Source organism: Lissotriton helveticus, chromosome 3_1, assembly GCF_964261635.1.
Source record: "Lissotriton helveticus chromosome 3_1, aLisHel1.1, whole genome shotgun sequence".
NCBI lineage: Eukaryota > Metazoa > Chordata > Amphibia > Caudata > Salamandridae > Lissotriton > Lissotriton helveticus.
Genome location: NC_136061.1, coordinates 1,959,297,768 through 1,959,322,293, shown reverse-complemented (window position 1 = coordinate 1,959,322,293; position 24,526 = coordinate 1,959,297,768). Strand labels below are relative to the sequence as shown.

General features: G+C 50.7%; 1 protein-coding gene across 3 annotated transcripts in view; it reads right to left on the bottom strand.

Annotated features, from left to right (window-relative positions):
- Window positions 1-24,526, bottom strand: part of PIAS1 (protein inhibitor of activated STAT 1) — a 906,486-nt gene that overhangs the window by 528,255 nt on the left and 353,705 nt on the right. For all 3 annotated transcript variants that reach the window (XM_078683057.1, XM_078683058.1, XM_078683060.1), the window contains exon 4: window positions 88-135. In XM_078683057.1, the coding sequence (XP_078539183.1) occupies window positions 88-135 (48 nt within the window). The remainder of the gene's footprint in view (window positions 1-87; window positions 136-24,526) is intronic.

Below are 24,526 nucleotides of genomic sequence, written 5' to 3'. Positions count from 1 at the left end.
CTTCAGATTTCATGGTTGGGTTGAGACTTCAAAAAACTAAATTATCTTTTACTTAATAAAAGCATGCATAGATAAATGCCTACATACCGTAGCTGTACTTGAACTGTAAAATCACATTTGGTCCCAGAGATGTCCCTATGAAGGAATAAGGGAGAAATAGGTTAAACTGATTGAACCAAAAAGTACCACTAAATGTTCCACAATGCTTAGAATCGCACAAGGATGTGTTTATGGTTTATGCTGGTGCTGAGAGTATTTTTGGAGTGCCTTGTTAAAACAAATTCCTAAATGAAGAATGTCAGTCTGACAACTAAGACCTTTTCCACAAGAATCGACTAATTTTCAATGAAAGGAATATACCAAGCACAATGTTGGAAATTTGATACAACATACACTTTCTAATGTTTCAGGAGTGTAACAAATACTTTAAAAAAACAGGAAATGGAGAAACCAAGAATACAGCAAAAGTAGAGAAATTGGGGAAAAAAGGAGGAAGTAAGAACAATAAAGAATAAGCACTGGCAAAGCAAATAGGTCTCGCCTTTGGGACCTATTGGCTTTGCCAATGGTTTTTAGCCAATCTGTTCAGCATACCCAGTGCTTATGACATGACCGGATGTACATTTTTTTTTTATTATTATTTTTTAGTGGGCCTGGTATGATTGGTAAATAAAAAGGGGGAAAAAGTATTTGAGACTGCCTTTGCAGGCTGAAGCACTTAATACATGGCCCATTTTGGTAACCAGCAGAGTAATTTTATATGGCTGAATAAAAGAATATAAAGTAGTAATGAAGGAGCTGTTGGGCCAGAATACTCACCAGTATATGTTTAGAGCTCTCATTTCCGCTGCCCAAGCTTAGGTAGTTAATTCAATTTAGGTTTATTCTTTCCATTTTTGGACTCAGTATTAATTTTATATTTGTATAAAATGAACCATAAATCCCAAAATGTAGACAAAAAAAAATCTGACCTGGATGAGCTACTTACAAAAAGGACCTGGAAAACCTGAGAACTCTAACTTTAAAGTGAGCCCTGTGGCAGGACCACTATTTATTTATGGGTGAGGTAGGTATCTGTACCCTCCCCCAATGTATGCAGACTGTGCGTGAATGAACATATTTAGAGTACCTTGGATAGTTTTGCCGCTAATTATTTCCACCTTTGTGTGCATGCACAATGCGAAAAGTAGTAAGTTAATGTTGCAGATTTAACACAATGTGACAGTTCCGAATGAGTGTATATTTAGAACCTTAGCATACAGAAGTGAACCATGTCGAGAGTAGTGAGCCAAAATCTGTTTTCTAATTTCCATCTGTTTTAGAATTCCTGCTATGCTTTTTTTTTTTTTTTTAAAGAAAACCAGGAGCCACAATTTCCACTCCTGCGGTAAGACACGTTCGAAGGGAAGAGTGAGATCATGATGCTCCCAAGAACGGGTTAATTTAGAATAGGTAACACCATGAAGAAAGGCATGGATATAGAATGGTGGGAGAGCAGCAACACTGAGGGCAACCGGGGACGAACTTGAGCTGAGTGAAGAGGAATACGAATTTGTAGGGCGCACAGATGCTCCTTGGAGTGTTCCGGCGCTAGTCTTACAGGGGGATTGATGAGGGCGCATGGGGTAGTGCTGGCATGCCACAGAAGCACACGGATGAAAGAGCGCTAAATGAGCGTGTGCTGTCTCCCTCATGTTCTTCTTTCTCATTTAGCTACTTTCTATTGTCTGGCTTGACAATGCAGCTGCCTCCAGACAATTATGTGTACATCACTAAAGATGGGTTTGGCTCTACCACCGCTAGTATTAAGTAAGAGCAGACAGACCACCATCACACTGATAAAAATAGCTCCACAATGGACCAGACGAACATGGTTGTCAGTCCTGGTGGAAAGGGCACAAGGTAGGAATATAGTTCTACCTACCTTACAGAACCTGGTAAGACAAAGTATATCAGTCCGAACTAGCCAGAACAAGGTAAGCAGCATAGAACCTGAGGACTTCGAATTTGGGCACCTCGGACTTCCCAGAAATATATGGACGTCCTGAATGAGGCTAGAAGGCCTACAACATGAAAATGTTACATCACCCTGTACCAGTTGCACCACTGGTGCAGGAAGGAAGAACTAACAGACAACCAGTCAAGAGACACTACTATTATTAGGTACCCAACACACCTATTACATAAGAAACTTTCATGCACATCATTAATGGTGCACCTGTCTGCTACTTTGGAATACACAATTGTCAATATTTAAAATATTTTTTAATACACCAGTTAATGAAAGATTCTTGGAAGTAGCTAATAGAGTGCCGTCACCAAGGGCGTATACCAATGTGGAAACTAAACCAGGTGCTAGCAGCACTAATTAAACCTTCCAAACCCATGCACAAACTGTGACTCAACTACTTAACACTCAAGATTGATAGCAATCCAGATTCCCATAGCTTCACTGAATTGGGGCAGTGCATTACAGGCACTCACAGTACAAGACCTTTATATCCAAATACACAGTGAGAGGGTGGTCATGGGGACAAACGTAAAATTTCTCCCAAAAAGTCATGTTGTACTTTCTTTTATTCAACGAAGCAATACAACTACTAGCTTTTTTCAAACAGTAAAAGACGGAAGCAGAAAGGAATCTACAGACACTAGATGTCAGAAGAGCAGTCATGTGTTCCCTGCAAGACAAGCATTGAAAATGCAATAGGTCTCGCAATAGAAGAGTTTGACCTTTTTCGTTTTGCAAATGGATGAGTGGCGTGGCGTGGGTGAGTGGCGTGGGTGAGTGGCGTGGGTGAGTGGCGTGGGTGAGTGGCGTGGCGTGGGTGAGTGGCGTGGGTGAGTGAGTGGCGTGGCGTGGGTGAGTGAGTGGCGTGGCGTGGGTGAGTGAGTGGCGTGGCGTGGGTGAGTGAGTGGCGTGGCGTGGGTGAGTGGCGTGGCGTGGGTGAGTGGCGTGGCGTGGGTGAGTGAGTGGCGTGGCGTGGGTGAGTGGCGTGGCGTGGGTGAGTGGCGTGGCGTGGGTGAGTGGCGTGGCGTGGGTGAGTGGCGTGGCGTGGGTGAGTGGCGTGGCGTGGGTGAGTGGCGTGGCGTGGGTGAGTGGCGTTGCGTGTGTGAGTGGCGTTGCGTGTGTGAGTGGCGTTGCGTGTGTGAGTGGCGTTGCGTGTGTGAGTGGCGTTGCGTGTGTGAGTGGCGTTGCGTGTGTGAGTGGCGTTGCGTGTGTGAGTGGCGTTGCGTGTGTGAGTGGCGTTGCGTGTGTGAGTGGCGTTGCGTGTGTGAGTGGCGTTGCGTGTGTGAGTGGCGTTGCGTGTGTGAGTGGCGTTGCGTGTGTGAGTGGCGTTGCGTGTGTGAGTGGCGTTGCGTGTGTGAGTGGCGTTGCGTGTGTGAGTGGCGTTGCGTGTGTGAGTGGCGTTGCGTGTGTGAGTGGGGTTGCGTGGATGAGTTGCGTGTGTGAGTGGCGTTGCGTGTGTGAGTGGCGTTGCGTGTGTGAGTGGCATTGGGTGTGTGACTGTGCTGCCTGTGGCGAGTGCAAACTACAATCAATTGGCACAGATTAAAATAATATTTTTAAAACATGAGTTTATTATGCCAGTTTCAAAACAACTAGTAGTTTCACTTAACCTGCATTAACAGTAGCACTTGGAATATAGGTATTTAAACTCTTTGATGTCGCACATACGGCATTGAGTTGGGAGATCAACAGCTGAGCTGTACATTTTCAGTTTTGCGTGTAATTGTGTTATATCTAGGGAGACGGACGGACGTGAAAGTGATCGGGGGAGGAGGGGGGTGGGGAGCACGTGAGTGGTGTATGTATGTGCCTAAGCGAGGTGCTTGGGAGAGCGAGGCTGTCCAGGAGGGAGGGGGAAAAGGGAGGGGTTATGGCAAGCAGGGGGCCTGATTATGGCCACAGCTTGAAGTCTTTGAAGTCTCCGCATGCTGGCAAATGGTGATGAGGCAGAGAGTCTTTGATTCAGAGTTGTACTTCTGGATTGCTTTACTTAGGGAGGAGCCAGACAAGCATGAGGGCCTTTGAAAGTCGGTAGTATAGACGGTATGTGAATGGCGACTTTGGGTGATGATATCATACATGGTTCATGGCCCTGCACTGCAGAGCCGGCATAGCGGAAACGCTTTATTATTTACTGTCAACGAGAACTGAAGGCGAGGGTGCTAGGCAAAATGCAAATCTGGCGGGCGAGACAGTGCAGTGGCCCGAAGATGGGGGGTTGGGTAGTGTGGGGTAAACAAGAGCCACCCAGCAGCACGTGAGCGGGAGGCACCACTTGTAGGGGGTGGATGTGAAGAGGACTCGTCCCTGTGCACGCGAAAGTGAAAGCAGCGGCCGCATCAAAAGTGTGCAAATTTAAAATACAAACTGCAACGAAGTAGAGCATCAAAAAGAACCCGCTGTAGACTTACTGCAATTTGAGAGATGCTGTCGCGTGAAGGGACAAACTGAGTGTGTTACTGCAGTAGAAAGTGAAGAAAGGCAAACCAAGATGAAAAAAAAGTTAAAACAAGAATAAGACCAAAAGAGACAAGACGGAGGGAAGGCAGAGAAGGGGAGGAGGGAGGAGAAATGCGACACGGCGGGCAGGGGAGGGGGCGGAGCGGGGAGAGGGTGTGAAAGCAGCAGGGGCCTGGAGTGCGGCTGAGGGAACTGAAGAAATGCGACACGGCAGGCAGGGGAGGGGGCGGAGCGGGGGTGTGGGAGGAGTGCGCCTGAGGGAAAATACATGCAAGGCAGGCGGCTGGGGGCATGTGCACGCGCTTTTAAGCTCAATGCGCATGCGCATTGAGCTTAAATTTCACGGGCACTGCAAGGAATCGCCACGATTCCTTGCAAGTTGGTTAAAGACTGTTTAAGCCCCCATAGTCTCGCAAGCTCGATGCGCATGCGCATCGACAGGCGAGACCTAAAAAAAGGCAGGGCAGAATGGGAAGTCAATTATTCATTCAGCTTTTTGTTTCAATAACCCAGTGTTCCCCAGTCATAAGAGGAACTACTGCGAGGTGGATAACGCAAACCATCCAAAATGTTAGAAGTTAGGAGTAGCAGAGGTGAAACCAAGGGTACATTCCACAAAAAAAAAAAAAAGCCACACCGGCATTCATTGTGGACACCTCCATGAGCAGTATCTGCAGGGTGGCTACATGGTCATCAGTACACATTCACAAAATACTCCTACGTAGACATGCAAACTGTGTAGCACAGGTGATGCAGAAGGTACAAAGACACCTGTTCGCAGAAATTAACCAAGAGAGCAACAATAAATACAGCACATAAGTTGCATACCATGAGATCTTAATACTCATGCCACTAATGGCTTTGGGGAGGAGGGAGGATGGTAGGAATCTGCAGGATGCATAAGCATCCACCAGAAGGATGATGTTACTTACCCTGTAAGCATCCGTTCTTCACATGTAGAGCTGTACATTCACATGCTTTACATACTCCTGCCATCTAGTGTTGGGTCCGGATGTCTGCAAGTTGTTTATCTTCAAGAAGTCTTCTACAGTCACAAAGTCTCCATTGTTAGATTTTTTCCCGCAAGAGGGTGAAAATTGAGTAAGTAAGTATATACAGATATGTCCATGTGTATGTAGTGTGAATAATAAGAACTGCAACAACCACAGGTGTCCGGGGAGGAGGGACGGTGCACGTGAATCTACAGCTCTACATGCTAACAGAAGCTTACAGGGTAAGTAACAATCCGTTCAAGGCATGTGTGGTGTAGATACACATGCTTTGTATACATTGTATAGCAGTACCCTCCGAAAGCGGTGGCTAGCCAGTGGGTGTTGCAGTTATTTGAAAAAGTGTTTTTAGCACTGCTTGTCCTACATTAGCTTGTGGACGTGCTAATACAGCCACACAATAATGTTTGGTAATTGTGTGTGGTGTGGATCATGAAGCTGCCTTACAAATATCAGCTAAAGGAATGTTTCCTAAAAATGCCATAGATCCTCCTATTTTGCCTATAGAATGTGCTCTAGGAGGTATAGTTAAAGTTATTCTAGCTTTAGTTTAACAAGTTTGAATACATTTAACAATCCACCAAGAAATACCGGATTTAGAAATAGGTTTTCCTCCTTGGGGGGCTAGAGGGCCCACTGCGGAATGGCTGCCTGCTAAGACATCTCCGCCGGTCGAGATCATGGAATGCCTTCAAACTAGCAGATAGCAGCGTAATTTGGCCCCACAACAGGAAGAAATGTGAACCGAATGATCTGTAGCCAGACGAGAGAGTAGAATCTGGCACTGGGAAGCACCACAGATATCGAAATAGACTTTGAGGTGCTCCGCTCGGACGGTGACAGTCCCAGGTAACATGTCGGCCGCCTAGCGCTCTTATCGCAGGGGAAGTAGGGAGGACAGAAGAACACTGAGCGCTGTGGTTATCAACTCGGCACTGCTGGCAGCATGAACACCACTCGCAAACGATCGCCGCCAGATGCAAGCGGGAGGGAATATATGATTATACCACGATTTCAATTACCACGCATGGCTTTACCACGCGAATTTTACATCGCAAGTGGCTTTACCACGCTGGTATTTACAACGTAGGATTTTACTACGCCTAGAAACGTCTTACCTGCACGTCTTTCTCTACGAGCCCTTACTTCCATCCTCCATTGAAACAAGCGTCAAAACACGTATACCAAAATAAAAAAAGGACTGTTTTTTTGACGTACACGGCACGTCTTTGGGGGAGGCTCTTTCCTTTTTCTTTTAAAATTATGTTCGTTATTTTTTTTAAAGTAAACTGCTTGTTATTTTTTGGGGGGGAGACCCCCCCCAGCCCCCCCTTGTTATTTTTGGGGGGGGAGACCCCCCCCAGCCCCCCTCTGCCCCCCAAGCCCACGCAGAACGACTCGAAGGAATACCACATCTCCCCCCCAGCCCGTGGTAAAGACGTCGTGGAAGGCACCCTGCGTGGAAGGCACCCTGCGTGGTAAGTGTCACGTGGTAAATGTTAGTAGTGGTAATGCCTTCGTGGTAAATGATGTTTCCCAGCGGGAGGTATCATTAACGGGTCTGCTGGGGGCACCAGAAACAGTGTGTGAAATACCGCATAGCCAGACCTCACCTGCGAGAGTATAATCGGTACGCAATAGCGGGCGAAAATACTAAGGATGCGCTAATGCACGCGTGCAGTATCTATTGTCTGCCACCATAACCTTCCGAAAAACAACGCGTGAAATAAGACACGAACACATCACAAATGCTGCTATGGGAATCCGCGGCTCTTGGGGCATGAAATGGCAGCTGCAACGGGAACAGCTACTATGAGGTAGAAAGCGCGTAATCCAGTGCAGCCAAATCGACAATTATATGAGGTCTAGCTACTAGATTCACGGAAGACCCTGCGCGGGTAATTTGTGCGCGCAATATATGTCGATGCTCATAAAAAGGGCAGAAAAAACACAGATTCTGTAACCTGCATTGTAATCAAAATGGCGGCGATCTCCACAGCGCATCTGCGTCACTTAACACAACAATGGACATAACACTTTGATGTGGTTTGCTACTGGGTGCGCGTGTAGAAATGGATGGATATGCTATGCACTGCATTGCACGTTAGTGTGTATCAGAACCATTGGCAGTAGAGTACCTGACATGGCAGTTGGAAAGCGGAATATTAAGAAGGCATCCGCATGAATAAGTGATCCGCTTCGGCTTGTGCCCTGATCTGGGAACGGTCTCGTACCGACGATAACCAGGGCCATCCCATATGCAATACTCGTGCCCCAAGCACTGAAAGCAGCGCTCTGATCCCACCACATGTTGCGGAAATAACGTACATAACTCTGCACGTGATTGACTCTCGCAGCGGAGCCCAGTACTTTGATTATACTATTGTACAGGCATTCTCTCGAGGTGTGTGAGCCAGAGAGGACGTGAAGTACGTGAAGGGTAGGAACTGTGACCCACCGTTAAAAGTACCTGCAAACATGGGTAAGCCAGACAGGCAGCAGTCCAAACTCACTTTTGAAGCAAAAAAAATGTTCAAGGTGCAGCGTCACATTCAGACACCGAACTGGAGCAGGACGCACCGTCAGATGGCACCATGGAAGCTGTTCTCAAAGCCATACAGTCCAGCTTACAGGACATTAATAGAAAGCTAGATCATCTAACCCAGTGAGTGGATTGTATGGCGGCGAAACTCAACAAACAAGGTGAACGTTTGGACAACGCGGAAGTCCGTATCGCAGCGGAAGTCCGTATCGCAGCGGTGGAAGATGAGGCAAGCACAACCGCAAGCAAATGCACGGGCATGGAAAAGATGCTAGAAGTACTAAAGAACATGGCCGATGAGTTGGAAGCCCACTCGCGACGCAATAATAAACGGATAGCAGGCGTGCCAGAATCTACGGATACGGATGGAACGGTATGTGGAGGACATGCTAAGATCGGTGTGTGGGGAGGAAAGCTTTTCAAATGTTCTAATTGTGGAGCGTGCACATAGATCTTTAGCACCGCGTCCAATTATCGCACGGATCTTGAATTACAGAGATAGGGACGCAGTGCTTAGGATGGCAAGAGACAAGCAACAGGTCCTATACCAGGGAAATAAGCTGGAATTCTATCCCGACTTCACCGTAGCAGTTCAACAAGCAAGGAAGGAATTTGAAAACGCCAAAGCCAAGCTGCGCGAGCTGAAGGTGGAATACGCCATGCTTTACCCTGCAAGGCTGAAGGTGGCATCGGAAGGGAAAGCGACATTGCTCCACACTCCGAAAGCGGCACAAGAATTCATCAAGAAGATTGTCTCCAAACGCAAGGATCGTCGACGCGTGGAGCGTAATCAGGAATCAGACTGACGTGCTCCCCCCTGGTCGTAGCGGGATACGGGTATTGAGTAGGATCTGATGAGTGGAGAGAGCGTCTTCTACTACTTGCATCTAAATGAGTGGTTAGTAAATTTGGCATGCATGTTGCATGTAACTGCTGAGCTATGATGGCGACTGTGTCAGTTGGCAGATGCTGCGTTTGGACCATGGAACTGACCAGTGAACTGGAAAGGGCAGAAATTTTGAAACTGCTCATGATGATGTGGACATGCTGCGTGAATTACTTCCATGCTGATGTAGTAAGGTAGAGGTTAACCCACTATAGTATTAGACTCGAGTGCATGCATGACATTTTCTCTCTTGAACTGCTGAAATAACGGCAAAGACAGTATTATATGGCCTAGTAGTATGGGACTCCAAGAAGGCCGGATGCCTGCCAACAGGGCGCTGGAATTCAGTCATTCACCATTGATCATAATGCTGCATTACTATCGTTATCTTGACCACATCCGCCATAGTGGATGAAGTTGTGCACCTATGGCGGACCGTCCAATGGGTATTCCCCGGATTGGTTATAGTTGTGATATGGGAGTTACAGGGGTTTGGCTTTGGCATGTTGGGGGTGCTGAAGTGGGAGGGGGTGGGTAGGGGAGGGTATATTTGACAGATCAGAGTGTTTAAGATACAACGCCACAATCCAAGGCTGCTTTGAAACTAAAGGCTGGATAGATACCAAAATCGTTAATGTTTCTACTGAGAGAGATACATTTTTAACTTTTATTATTGCATGGGGACACGATGCAAAGTTGATGTCATGGTTGCAGACAGGTTAAGACCAATTCCTTTGAACTTATTGACATGGAATGTGCGGGGACTTAACAACCCAAAGAAGATAAGGCAAATGTTTGCATATTTAGATAGAATGCATATCGACATAGTTATGCTCCAGGAAACTCACTTAGCCCCGAGTTCAACCTACACAATAGGGTATATATGGGCGGAATCAAGCCATCACTCATTAAAGGCACGAACTTTTCCATTGACACGTCCGAGGTGGACGCCATGGACAGATATGTCATTCTAAGAGGGGTGCTAAGAGGGCATAGGGTAGTGCTGGTGAATACATATGGTCCAAATACAGATGCCCCGGAATTCTTTCATGATGTTTGGCAGAAGCTGCATGAAACAGCAGACAGAATGCAAATTTTTTTTTGGGGGGGGGGGATTTTAATTAGGTGTTGAATGAACAACTAGACAGATCAGGACCATCTTTGGAACCACATAGGAAAGCAATGCTAAAATGAAGGACATCATGTCAGACCTTATACTGTGTGATTTGTGGCGCTCTAAGAATCCGATGGGTAGAGAAGCGACACATGCATCTGCTATACACAATACTTGGTCCCGCCAGGAAAGGTATTGGCATCCAAAATATGTGAGGGCCGCGCTGCACAGATAGTTTTACAAATCCAGGGCCCAGATGGGGAGATGCAAACCACCACTGAGGGTATTCTAAGGGAATTTGTAACTGCATATGGTACACTTTATAAGTCACGCCACACCGCAATTTCGGAGGAGATTATGGCATATATGGAAGATGTGGCCATTGCCTGGCTTTCAGATGCCCAAACGCAATACCTAGCTCGTCCGATAACGGTGGAAGAGATCATGGAGATTATCAGATCGTTACCAAATGGAAAGGCACCGGGTCCTGACGGATGCACGTGTGAATTCTATAAAGCGTTTGGGGACTTGCTGGCACCGCACCTTGTTGCGATGTAAGGGGACGCATTTGAGAAAACTATTCTCCCTCCTACTCTACGGGAAGCGGTCCTAGTGGCTCTACTGAAACCAGCCAAAGACCCTACATACTGCGAGTCCTACAGGCCGCTTTCTTTAATTAATGTAGACTCCAAAATATTAGCTAAATTACTTGCAGTCCCCTTACAGCCACTCATGACAGCATTGGTATTGCCAGACCAATCCGGATTCATCCCGATCCGATCCACAGCCCACAACACCAGAACGCTATTTGCCTTAACGCACTACCTCATGCTCTCCACTAAAGCTGCTGCGGTAATGTTGGATGCAACCAAAGCACTGGACTCCATAGAATGGCCATACCTGTTAGCGGTCCTCCGGAGAATGGGGTTCCCTCCAGTTTATCAGCAATGGGTTAAATTACTATACACCAAGCCCTTAGCCAGAGTTTGTGTTAATAAATATCTCTCTGACACCATCTCAATAGAACACGGAACACGGAAGACGGCAGGGATGCCCATTGTCCCCGCTCTTATTTGCTCTAGCATTAGAGCTTTAGCTTGCAAAATTAGACAACGCCACCGGTCATCAGCCTTGCAGTTTTTAGAGAGGCCACTTCACATATCAATGTATGCAGATGATATGCTACTCTATGTCAAAGACCCAGAGGGCAATTTGTCGCCATTGATGAGGAAATACATTAAATACGGCAGGCAATCTGGGCTCCAAATAAATTGGGACAAATCGATAATAATCCCCCTCACGGATAGCACGACTCCACACGCCACAGAATTCCCTCTAAAATGGCAACAAGACTCTGTGCGATATCTGGGCGTATGGTTTAACAGGGACACCAAGCTTGTAATACATGAAAATTTTGGCAGAACGATCAGTAATATTATGACTAAAATTGAACGTTGGATCCAACTTCCTCTATCATTAGCTGACAGGCTGGCGCTAGTCAAAATGGTGGTGCTCCCTAAATTCCTGTATCTCTTTAACAATATTCCCATTCCGCCACCATCCGAAGTGTTCCGACAGATACAATCCTTATTAATTAAATTAATATGGGTGGGTAAGCAAGCTAGGATTCAGATGAGGGCAATGCAACTACCAAACTCCAAGGGAGGTTTTAAAGTACCGGATTTCCATCTGTACTACTTATGTGCACAAGCCCAATATGCATACCATTGGTATCATCGAACTCCCTATCTAACGCACACTGCAATAGAGGAGAGTGATGCCCACCCTATCCCACTGACGGCGATATTGGCGCATAAAAGACCACCATTACACAATAAGGACATCAACACGGTGGACACCACAAACGCTGCATGGGATAAAATAGGGAAGTTGGCAAACAAGAATCCTATATATGCACCTGCTCTTCCACTGCTGCATCACCCCCAACTTGTCTGTCACTCAAGAGGAAGTAGGAATGGGGTTACTGAGACAGATAGGAATTGATACGTTAGGGAATCTATATACTGAGGGAACGTTCAAACAATTGCGAGACTTTGACTACATTAGCAACCAAACACTCTTATTTCGTTTCACGTTCCATAGACTCCAAGGGGCGATTAAACAGCACTACCCTACATATCCAGCAGAACTTCCACAATTAAATGCGCTACAATTAATCATAACGTCATCTAATGATAAAAAGCTCGTCTCACGAGTATATGCGGTGGTACAGGACGAGATAGCGGACAATACACATAAAGCATGGGCAAGGTGGAATGGGGTATTGGACATGCCACTGACTGAAAAAGAATGGCAGACAGCTTGCTCAGTTACTGAAATGTTAACTCCCAATGGAAACTTGAGAATATTACACTATAAATACCTACATCAAACCTATCACACACCGGCTAGACTACATAAATACGACTTAAGGCCAGATGCGAGATGCAAACGATGTAGTTGTGAATCTGCAGACTTTATCCACCTGGCGAAGACTGTCCCCCTGTGTTGGAGTACTGGGGGAAGGTGATACAAGCGTTAAGTGCCATGACTGGTGTGGTAATAGAATGTACGGTCCTTACATGTCTGCTGGGCCTCTTACGAGATGTCCGGGCTGCGAAGCATACATTTTGCTTAGTTGCTCTACTATTGGCTAAAAGGCGATTATCTCTGTCCTGGGATAGCAAAAATGTACCACAAACAAGACAATGGATTAAGGACATGACGTATTGTCATGAAACACTGCTCACCTACGAGGAAGACCTGCCATTGGGCTCACGCCCTAGAGACTATTGGTCGTATTTGGCCACCTATCTGCAAAATAACCCTGATGTATAGTAGCAGTTGGTTTCACTCTCTGTACGCAATGGTGATGTATAAGTGGGTCTGTATAAGTATCTTATGTACAAGATATGCAACGATGTGTACTATGCCAGGATGTGGGATGCAGTAACATGATCTGTATCTTTATTCTTACTGTAATGTGGTTTAATTTGAACTACTAATAAAAAGAAGTTAAAAAAAATAGGGTTTTCCTTGACGAGGTGGCGCAAATTAAACAAAAATTTTCTGCTTTACGGAAATCTTTTGTTCTATCAATATAGTACAATAGTACAATAGTGCTCTTTTGACATCAAGTGTGTGTAGAGCTATTTCTGCTACTGAATCTTGTTGAAGGAAGAACACGGGTTACTTAAATGATATGAATAGCAGAAACTACTTTTGGAAAGCATTTTGGATTTGTATGAAGAACCACTGTCTTTGTGAAGCTGAAAGAAAGGTTCTTCTAAGGTTAATGCCTGTAGGTCGCCAACATGTCTTAATGAAGCGTTAGCAATTAAAAAGGCAACTTTCCATGATAGAAATTGGATTTTTTTATAAACACATTTTTGTGTTTATTGATTGACAAAATAAAGAACTTACACTAGTCTTACAATCCAACACCACATAAGTCCAGGACATAGAAAAGGAAAGTAGCACAAGATTTACAGGCAAAAACAAAAAAAACACATAGGAGTATAACGTTGGGCTTTCACTTCATGACTACTCCGCCACCCCCACCCATTTCCCCCACACCCTACGGTATTTCTTAGGGCACCCACGAGCCTCGTACATGACCTTCTCCTGCGTGGCACACCAATGCAACCCAGTCCTCCAGCGTCCAACGCACAGAGGGTCAGAGTGCTTTCAGGAGGCCGCAATGTCTCTTTTTGCAACCACCATTGCCATTGTGTAAAACAGTTTTTCGTTCCGTGACCCATCCAGCCCATCAGTGATACCCAGGAGCATGTGTTTTGGATCATGGGGGACCTCCCACCCCAAAACCTCAGTGAGTTCCTACTCAATCTCGCCCCAGAACCGCTCCAAGAGGGGACATTACCATACCATGTGGAAAAAATCCACGGGGTCATAACCGCACACTGGCTCAAGCAGAGGTTGGGCTAAGTCCGGCCCGGTGAAGGCGTATCGGGTGAGATATGCAGCATGTAAGTAGTACAATTGCACTAAGCGGAGTCTAGCGGAGGACGTGACCGTCCTAGAAGCCATAAGGGTGTCGCGCCAGTCCTCTTCGTCTGAGGTGCCTATCCAACCCTCCCATTGAGCCCATAATCGATCTAAGGAAGTATAAGCATTATTGATCAATGTACGTTAAATACAGGAGATTCCACCCCTCCCCAGGTCACCGAACATTAGCTGGGCTTCAGGTGGACTGTGATCGGGAAGGCGCGTGCCAGTCGCAAGATGGGTGTGAAGAGCATGCCGTGACTCAAGTACCTATAGAATTGTGACCGGTGTAATGAGTACCTGCCTTGATGGTCCTCAAAGGTCCGCATGTGATCCCCCACCCATACATCGCCTAGCTGCGAAATGTCTATCAAATCCCGGGCTCTAAACCCCTGTAGTGCATTGACGTCTCTGAGCCAGGTCCCCTGCCACAACGGTGTACATTAGGTTAACATGTGCATCAATTTGGTATGGCACAGAGCAGCCCACCAGGCCAGCAGCACATAGCGTGTCACCTCTGGCAAGCAGGAGGGAATAGGGGCCCGTATAGCATAGCCTGGATCTTGGCGAAACCCAATTCTCCGACTTCGAGCATGTATGCCGGTCTGACCAACCCCCATTGAACCAATCATTTATGGAGAGAAGCCGCATGGCCAAATAATATAGGTAGAGGTGAGTCATCCCCAGTTTTCCATTGAATGAGGGGATCCTACACATATTGAGTGCCAACCGGGCCCTACCTTTACCCCATAAAAACTTGCTAGCTATGCTGTCAAAGAGGAAACACCAACATTTTAAATAGGGAGACTCTCCCCATTGGGTTCTGGGGCAATGTCTACCACTTCTTGAGACATGCCTTAACCCGCTTCACCAGTGAGGCCACGTTGAGAGCCCAGCTGAGCTCCGGAAGCAAGGTCATCCATATCCCCAAGTATCTGAATGATTGACGGCGATGAGGAATGTTGGATTGCCAGTCGAAACATTCACGAGACAAGTGTAGGGGAACCAAGGCCGACTTATCCGGGTTAAGCCTTAGGCCCGAAGCCCGTTCAAAGAGGTGTAGAAAACGAAGGCAATGTGGGCCTGACCCAGTGGGATCTGCCAAATAGATGAGGATGTCATCTGCACACAGTGCAATTTTATCCGGTTCAGTGTTGGGCCACTCCCATCCCCGCACACTCCTGCACGACCGCATCATGGACACCAGGGGCTCCATCACCAAGGCGAAAAGCAGGGGGAGAGGGGACAACCCTATCTCGTTCCTCTACGAACCGGGAAGGGCTCCGATAAAACCCCGTTCACGAAGACGCAGGTGAGGCACAAAGAACTTTAACCATTGTACGAAAACGGGGACAGAGTCCCATCATAGCATGGACGGCCTCTAAGTACCCCCAGTCCACTGAATCAAAGGCTTTTTCAAAGTCCACCAGAAGAATTGTAAAGTAGGGAGTGAGGAGATGACGGTGCGCCAGGGCGACTTGCAGTCTGCGAAGACCATGCCTAGTGCCATGTGAGGGCATTAATCCACATTGGTCGAGATGAACCAGTGTGGACAAGTGGGGTTTGAGTCGTTGGGCAAGGATCGTGGCAAACCGTTTAATCTCAGTGTTGATGAGGGAGATGGGACGGTAGTCCGCACACCGTGGCGAGGATGGTTGAGACTTGAGGAGAACCACAATAGTGGCCTGATCAGTCTCTTGTGGAAAGGAGCCCTTCAACTGCCCCCCGAAACAGCCCCACCAAGTGTGGAGTGAAACTGTCTCAATAATACATGTAGTACTCTTGAGGGAAACCGTCTGGGCCAGGTGTCTTACCGGAGGAAACAAAGGCAATAGCTCCCTCTATCTCCTATCGCGTGATGGGGGCGCTCAAGGTCTTTCTGGCTAATGGGGTCTAAGCTGGGGAGGGGGCTGCCCTAGACTTCCAACATGTTAGCGAGTGATAGAGACGGGGATCTGGCCATGTATAGTTGCTGGTAATAGGAGGCGATGGCATGGGCCATCCCGTCTGGGGAGCGGCACAGCGAGCCATACTGCGCCATGACCTCGGGAATTATGCGGTTCACCTTGGGATATGTCGCAAGGCGATAGAGGAGCGAACCATTCTTGTCGCCCCAGCCATACACCCTGGCCACGGATGAACGCCAGAGGAGTTTGGAAGCCTCCAGCGACAACTGCTTGATTTCTGACCAGAGCTGGCCAAGCAGTCTGGCGTCAGGGGCGTCTGGAGACTGAGCAGAGGCTCGCTCAAGGCGAAAGGCCTGCGCCTCACGACTGGTAATCTGTTCTGTTTGGGACTGGCGCTGATGTTTAAGCTGGCGTTTGGCGAACCCCGTAATCGTGGCTTTGCCCGCCTCCCACAGAACACTCGGGGAGGAGACGGATCCATCGTTGGAAAGGATATATTGTTTTAGTTCCTGACCCACTGCCTTCCAGAACTCCTAGTCTTGGAGAAATCAAGCATTAAGTCTCCATGTCTGCCTCATGCAGGCTGGGGAAGGGCCCTTGGGGATCACCAACGGGGAGTGGTCCGAGATACCTCGTGGGAGGATGGCGACGTCCTGGACCATAAGGCAATCTGTTGATGGGACGAAAATGGCGTCAATACGTGCTAGCGTGTGGTGTGCTGCCGAAGTGTGTGTGTGAACTGCTTAAAATGCAGGTGCCATGTATGCCATGCATCACATGGGCCCAGGGACTCAGACCAGGTCCTCAATTTCTTGGCTTGTGTAATTCTCCTGGAGGAAGGGGGACCGGTCGCGTCGAAATGCGGTGAAGAGAACACATTGAAATCCCCCCCAAGGTAAGTGGGGCCCAGTGGTAAGGATGCCAAGAGATCTGTAGATTTACCTAAAGTCGTTGCCAACATGGAAGGAGGAGAATAGAGCGATACGAGGTTGATGCGACTCCCGTACAGTTTACCTCTGAGGGCCATCAATGTACCCTGGGCATCGAGGGTTGTCCACACAATGACAAGGGGAAGAGAGCGCTTCATTAGGATCGCCACCCCTCGGGATCCACGAGTGAACCCAGAGTGCCATGCCCTATCGTATCCATAGTGCGCTAGGAAGGGGCAGTGATTAGCTAGCAGATGCGTCTCTTGCAGTAGTAATAGGTTTACCCCTAGGCGGTGCGCGTAGCGCATGGCAGCCATCCGCTTGAAACGGTCCAGAAGGCCATTAACGTTCCAAGACAAGATGCTTAGAGAGGTCCTCCATAGGGATGTAGGGATGACATGGTGGAGTGGCATGGCAATTGAGTCCTGCATTGGGGGGCCACCTCAAAAAGGAGCGCGAGAGAGCATACTGTAGTGTCCAAAGGGAACACCGTGTACTCCTTCGTATCAAAATCCGGACACGATAAGAGTATTGGTGGAATGCAAAACAAGTGCCTCGCAGGGGTGCGCCAGGCAAAATGGTGAATATAACAGTAAAATTGTGGGTCCTGCCGGGGATATGGCTGCCCAGTCAGATATCAGCGGGCCCATCGAGGGGTCCAAAAGGAGGTCTGCCCGTCTCTCGGGGTGCAAATCAGGGTGTTGTGTGAAAGCAGGTGCAGCGAAACTAAAAATGAAAACAACCAAACATAAAACCAAAACACAGGATAACGGTCCCACCCCCCCACTCTACACTTCGAGAACGGAAGCATCTGTCGCCCTAACAATAACCAATAAGTAAACATCCAAACTAAAACGCTTGAAATGGGGAAGCGTGGAGGACCCCTCCTCATGTCCGGATGAGTGCTAATGAGTCCATCGGGAAGGAAATAAGTGTTCTGAGCTAAAGCACAGTCTCCGGCCGCAGAGCCAGGCCTGGCGGGCAGAGACCAGATCAAGTAGGGCCCTTAAGGAGCAACGGGCTATGAGAGAGGTCTTATTCTGGGAGATCAATCGCCGGGGACCCGAGCGAAGCACCACAGCCATCCAGACGGCTGGAGGAGCCAGAGTGCCTCCCAGTCGAGGGTCCCTCAGAAAGCAATATTGGCTGTTGCGAGTGGCCCGGCAGGGAATCCGAGCAGGCCCTCCTCTGTCCACAGCGCCTGCGGAAGAGATTACGTTGAGGTCGAGAAGCGAAGGTAGTGAGGCGGCCAGGTCCGCCTTCCGTTCCGTCCAGGCCCGGGGCCCGGTCCTCGGCCTGCAGAGGGCGCTCCTCTGATGCCCATGTCCAGGCCTCCGTCGGGTTGTCGAAGAACAGCGTCTTGTTCGCGAACATCACTCGCAGGCGGGCCAGGAAGAGGAGCCGATACTGGATGTTAAGTGCCCTCAGTTTTTGCTTGACCTCCCCAAAGGAACGGCGCTGGCCCTGGACCTCGCGGGTATAGACCAGGAAGATCATGATTGCACCATTCTCATAGCGTAGCCGCTGTTGTTTAGAAACTTCGGACAGGATGGCGTTGAGATCCTTGAAGTTACGAACCCGCATTATGAATGGGTGGGGAGGCGGACCGGGTGCCGGCCTGGGGGCCAAAGACCTGTGGGCCCGCTTAATCGTTAACCTGGCGGAGAGAGTCATCTGGGATCCACGACTCGAGTCATCTCCCCAGGAAGTCCACCGCGCAGCCCTGCTCTGCCCCCTCCGCAAAGCCCACCAGGCGGAAGTTGTGTAGGGATCTGTTTTCGGCATCCTCCGCCTGGAGGTGCAACTCCTGATGTGCGACTGGAGATGGACCACCTGGCCATTAAGTTGTTGGACATCATCCTCTACAGTGGAGATACGGTCTCAGTCTCTTTAATCCGAGCAGTGGCGTTTCGGAGAACCTGTCGAATGAGAGTCATGTCTACTCGCACTTCTGCGATCTTGCCCTCCACCGATGTCTGTGAGGCATGAATAGCCTGGAGGATGGTGGCCAAACCCGGGGATGGAGGAGCACCCTGTTCAATCGCACCTCCGGTTGCCCCCGCCTCCAAGGTAGTGAAGCGGTACATTTTCGTCTGGGTGGCAGGGGCTTTCGCCGCCCTGTCCGTTCTGTCCAAGGCGACCCTCAGGAACACAGGGGCACGGAGTCCCCACCAATAGACCTCGCAGTGGGAAGTTGACAAGTCAGCACAGGCGGGCCCGAGGTCAGCAGGGACAAAAGGGAGAAAGAAGAAAGGAGCAGGGCAGCGATCCAGGGCCGCACGCGGGTGTCCCTGCCACCCCTGTGTCCCCCCACCCCCAGGGCCACCAGGCAATCAGCTGGGCAGCAACACGTAGCGGTCCGAGGCCACTGCGGGTCAAGGGCTAAAGGACCGGTGTGGGCAGATGAACCCTGGAATGCAGCAATGACCAATGACAAAGCCCAAGAAAAGGATTTGGAGGCCATACAAGCGCCACCACACAAATTTACGGTCGGGGTCCCCCGGGAGCCATCAGACCACCATGCCTGGTTCGAGGGTATCCCCTAGGGGGTCATCGCCGCCCGAAGTGGCGGCCAAGTAACACCCAAGGCCCAAAGAGGGGAGGCCGAGCAGGCCTCTCTGCCACAACCACTTCACAGGATGAGTACACCTCCGCCACAGGTCACAGGAGGGACGTCGGGAGCGGAGGTGGAGAGGTAGGAGGGGGGAGGAGGAGAAGTAGTAACCCAGGGTCCCCCACCTGCCACCGGATCGACAGCCGAATCCTCACCCCAACCCAGATGCCTCAGCACCCCCACTCCTTACCTCCAGGCCAGTTCGTGGGAGCACTTCTTCCACCGGCAGCCAGTGGCGTTTGTAGCAGCGACCCAGGCCTCGGGTCAACAGGGGCAATCAGATTGTGTGCAGGCCTCTTCCACGCACTCCCAGAGGGCCTCAAAGTTGAAGAAGGCCCATGAGTTCAATAATGGCAGGTGGGGCCCAGGAGGTGACCTGGGACGTCGCCCTAGGTAGGTCGCATAGTAGGTGGAAGCCCGCAACCCAGATGTCAGCCTGGGCCTCAGGGGCAACTCGGAGCCACAGCCCCAGGGAGCAGGGGGCAAACAGTTCCAAGGAGTAGGGAACAGGAGGTCCGATCTGCAGCAGAGAAGCCAGAAGGGAGCAGAAGGTCAAAAGGCATGCAATCCTGCTCAGGGCCCAAGTCACATAGGTAGGCCAGGCACACAAGGGTCCCCTTCAACTATCCTAGGACCTCAATCAATCAATCAATCAATCAATCAATCAATCAATCATAACACTTGTATAGCGCACTACTCACCCGGGAGGGTCTCAAGGCGCTTGGGAGAAGGGGGTTGCTACTGCTCGAACAGCCAGGTCTTGAGTGGTCTCCTGAAGGCGAGATGGTCCTGGGTCAGCCGAAGGTGGATGGGGAGGGCGTTCCATGTCTTGGCAGCCAGGTAGGAGAAGGATCTTCCTCCGGCGGTGGCTCTTCGGATACGTGGTATGGCGGCGAGGGCGAGGCTGGTGGACCGTAGCTGGCGGGTGGGCGTGTAGAAGGTCAGGCGGTCGTTGAGGTACTTGGGGCTCAGGTCGTGGAGAGACTTGTGTGCGTGGGTGAGGAGCCGGAACGTGATCCTCTTGTTGACGGGGAGCCAGTGCAGGTCTTTCAGGTGGCCGGAGATGTGGCTGCGTCGGGGGATGTCCAGGATTAGTCGGGCGGAGGCGTTCTGGATGCGTTGGAGTTTTTTCTGTAGCTTGGCTGTGGTTCCGGCGTAGAGGGTGTTTCCGTAGTCCAGCCGGCTGGTGACGAGGGCCTAGGTGACCGTCTTCCTGGTTTCGGTCGGGATCCATCGGAAGATCTTTCGGAGTATACGCAGGGTGTTGAAGCACGATGAGGAGACGGCGTTGACTTGTCTGGTCATCGAGAGGGAAGAGTCCAGGATGAAGCCCAGGTTGCGAGCATGGTCGGTTGGCTTGGGTGTGGTGCCCAGGGCGGGGGGCCACCAGGAGTCGTCCCAGGCAGAGGGCGATGGTCCCAGGATGAGGACTTCCGTCTTGTCTGAGCTCAGTTTCAGGCGGCTGTTCTTCATCCACTCGGCGACGTCTTTCATCCCTTCGTGTAGGCAGGTTCTGGCGGTGTCGGGGTCTCTGGTGAGGGAGAGGATCAGCTGGGTGTCGTCGGCGTAGGAGATGATGTTGAGGTTGTGTTGGCGTGCGATGGCTGCAAGAGGTCTCATGTAGACGTTGAAGAGGGTGGGGCTGAGTGAAGATCCTTGCGGAACGCCGTAGAGGACTTCGGTAGCCTCGGATCGAAACGGGGGGAGGCGGACTCTGTGTTCTTCCGGCGAGGAACGAGGTGATCCACTCCAGTGCCTTCTCTTGGATGCCGATGTTGCTGAGGCGTTGAACTAGGGTGCGGTGGCAGACCGTGTCGAACGCTGCGGAGAGGTCCAGGAGGATGAAGGCAGCAGTTTCCCCGTTGTCGAGCAGGGCTCGGATGTCGTCGGTGGCTGCGATGAGGGCAGTCTCGGTGCTGTGGTTGGCTCTGAAACCGGACTGCGAGGGGTCGAGGGATCCGTTCGTCTCGAGGAAGGCGGCCAGCTGTCTGTTGACGATCTTCTCGATGACTTTAGCAGGAAAAGGGAGGAGCGAGATGGGGCGGAAGTTTTTGAGGTCGGTGGGGTCCGCTGTTGGTTTCTTCAGTAGGGCGCTGAGCTCGGCGTGCTTCCAGCTCTCCAGGAAGGTGGCGGTGTTGAAGGAGGTGTTGATGATGTTCCGGAGTTGGGGTGCGATGGTGGAGTCGGCCTTGTTGAAGACGTGGTGTGGGCAGGGGTCGGTCGGTGATCCGGAGTGGATGGTGTTCATCGTGCGGGCTGTGTCCTCGGTGGTCACCGTGGTCCAGGTGCGAAGGGTGGTGGTGGGGGGCGTTGGTTCGACGGTGGGGTGCGTGGATGGTGCGCTGAAGCTGTTGTGGATGTCGGCGATCTTGTGGTGGAAGAACGAGGCGAGGGAGTCGCAGAGGTCTTGTGACGGAGTGATGTCGTTGCTGCTGGTGCTGGGGCTGGAGAACTCCTTGACGATGCTGAAGAGTTCCTTGCTGTCGTGGGCATTTTTGTCCAATCGTTTCTTCAGGGATTTCTTCTTGGTGGTGCGGATAAGCTGGTGGTGCTTGCGGGTGGCGTGTTTGAGGGCGGTCATGTTGTCGGTGGTCTGGTCGAGGAGCCAGGCTTTCTTGAGGGTGCGGCAGGTCTTCTTGGAGTCCTTGAGTTAGTCGGTGAACCAGGATGCCTTCTTGCTTCTGGGTCTGCTGGGAGGGTTCTTCAGTGGTGCGAGGTCGTCGGCGCAGGCGGCCAGCCACTGCGTGAGGTTGCGGGCTGCTTCGTTGGGGTCCGTTGCACTGGCGGGTGGGTTCTGGCTGAGGGAGGTGGTGAGCTGGTCGGTGGTGATCTTACTACAGCTTCTGTGGGGAACCTAGAGCGGGTGGTGGTGGGTCGTGGTTCTTCTGAAGCTGAAGTGGACGCAGCTGTGGTCGGTCCAGTGGAGTCCGGTGGAGTGGCTGAAGGTGATGTGCTTGCTGGATGAGAAGACGGGGTCAAGCGTGTGGCCGGCGTAGTGGGTGGGGGTGTTGACCAGTGGCTTGAGTCCGAGGTTGGCGAGGTTGTCCAGTAGGGCGGCGGTGTTGCGGTCCTTGTTGTTCTCCAGGTGGAAGTTGAGGTCTCCAAGGAGGATGTCAGCGGAGGGGAGGGCGTGCGGGCTGATGAAGTCCGTGATGTCTTCGCTGAATTGTGTGCGTGGTCCCAGGGGTCTGTAAACGAGGGTGCCTCCGAGGGTCGTCTTTGGGTCGGTGTGAATCTGGAAGTGGAGATGCTCGGCTGCAGCGAAGGTGTCGTTGGAGTCGGTCGTGATGCGGATGGTGTTCCTGTGGACGATGGCGATGCCTCCTCCGGTCTGGTTGACGCGGTCCCTCCTGATGATCTTGTACCCGTCCGGGATGGCGATGGCTGGGGCTGAGAAGACGTTCATCCAGGTTTCCGTGAGGAAGGCGACGTCTGGTGATGTTGCGTCGAGGAGGTTCCAGAGTTCCACGGCGTGTCTGTGGACGGAGCGGGTGTTGAGCAGGATGCACTTGGTGGTTGCTGCTGGTGCTGGGCTTGGCGGGTGCGGTGCAGGTTCGGAGGCAGGTGAATTTGCAGGCTTTGCAGGTGAAGGGTCCGTGGATGCGTCTCGGGGTGGCTCGGCAGCAGGCGGGGTTCCGGCCGGTGTTGAGTGCGTTGTGGCCCGGACTCACCGCCCTCAAATTCAGCCAGCTCCAGGTCTCCACCTCGCGTAGGCTGCCAAGCAGGGTCCAGGGTCCAGTCCCCAGTCCCCCCCGCCGCCCGATGTGGTGGCCGATAGCACGGCAAAACACCGTGGGGGAGCCAGGGTGTAGTTGCAGGGTCTACTGCAAAGGGAGATGCAGGGACAACGCGCTTCAGGCGGGTCGACTCGGCGGCAGGGAGCCGATCCTCCAGGCAAGGTAGGAGGAGGGGGCAAGCCGCCTCACGCCCCCCCCACAGACTACCGCTCTGCGTCTAGGCCTCAACGCCGCCGATCCCCAACCCCAACCCCAACCTCTCGCCATCCGGTGAAACAGCCCATACACCGGCAGCGCCGCAGGGGGAGCCAGGAGCAGCCGTGGGGGTGTCTCTGCCGTGGGCTGAGGTCCGGAGGAAATTCCGCACCCGTGGCGCCAACCATGGCAGCAGTGGGCAGGAGTCGGCCGGAGTCAACGCGGAAGCCCAGCCCGGGACAGAAGAAGGAGGAGGCAAGCAGCGTTTAAATCATTCCAGCACCTACAAGGCCGCGCACTTCCCAGGGCCTCTCAGGCCGGCACTGACATTGCAGCAGGGGCCCAGGCAGCTCAAACCCAGGCTGTAGGTAGCGGATGGCAGTCGGAGGAGGCCGCCATTATGGAGACTAGCGTGACCGGACAATCAGATGATCGCGACGAGGCGCTGGTATCCTGGGTCCCCACATCCAGGGCCAACGTCTGGTATGTGGCAGGAGTGAGTGTCGCTGGATTTCAGGGCCGGCCGGATGACTTATGACGGGCGGATTGCGGAGGGGGGCTGGGAGAACACTCAAGGTGCGACCGCCATCTTAGCTCACTAGCTCCATGAAAAAAAATTGTAATGCACAATTGTGTAAAGGCTTAAAAGGTGGACCCTTAAGCCTTGTGAGAACAATATTTAGGTTCAAGACGGGTGCAGGTGGTTTCCTGGGTGGTACTATTTTAAGTCCTTCCATAAAAGCTTTAATAACTGGAGCTTTGAATAAGGATACATGCTGTCGGTTTTGTAGATATGCAGCTACTGCCACAAGGAGTAGTCAAATGGATGTGTAGGCTAAGCCTACTCGCTGTAGATGCAAAAGCTAATTTGTATAGAGGCATCTAGTGGATCAATTGTGTTATTGCAACATAAACTTTTTCCACTTAACTGCATAACATGCTCTAGTGGTAGGTTTCCTTGAATATTTAAGGATTGTTATAGAATCTGGAGGTAGATTTATGTATCCGAACTATATATCTTTAGTAGCCAGATGGCTAGGATGAGCTCCTTAGAGTTTGGATGTCTGATTTCTGCATGGTTCTGTGTGAGAAGGTTGGAAGTGAGGTGCAGTTTTT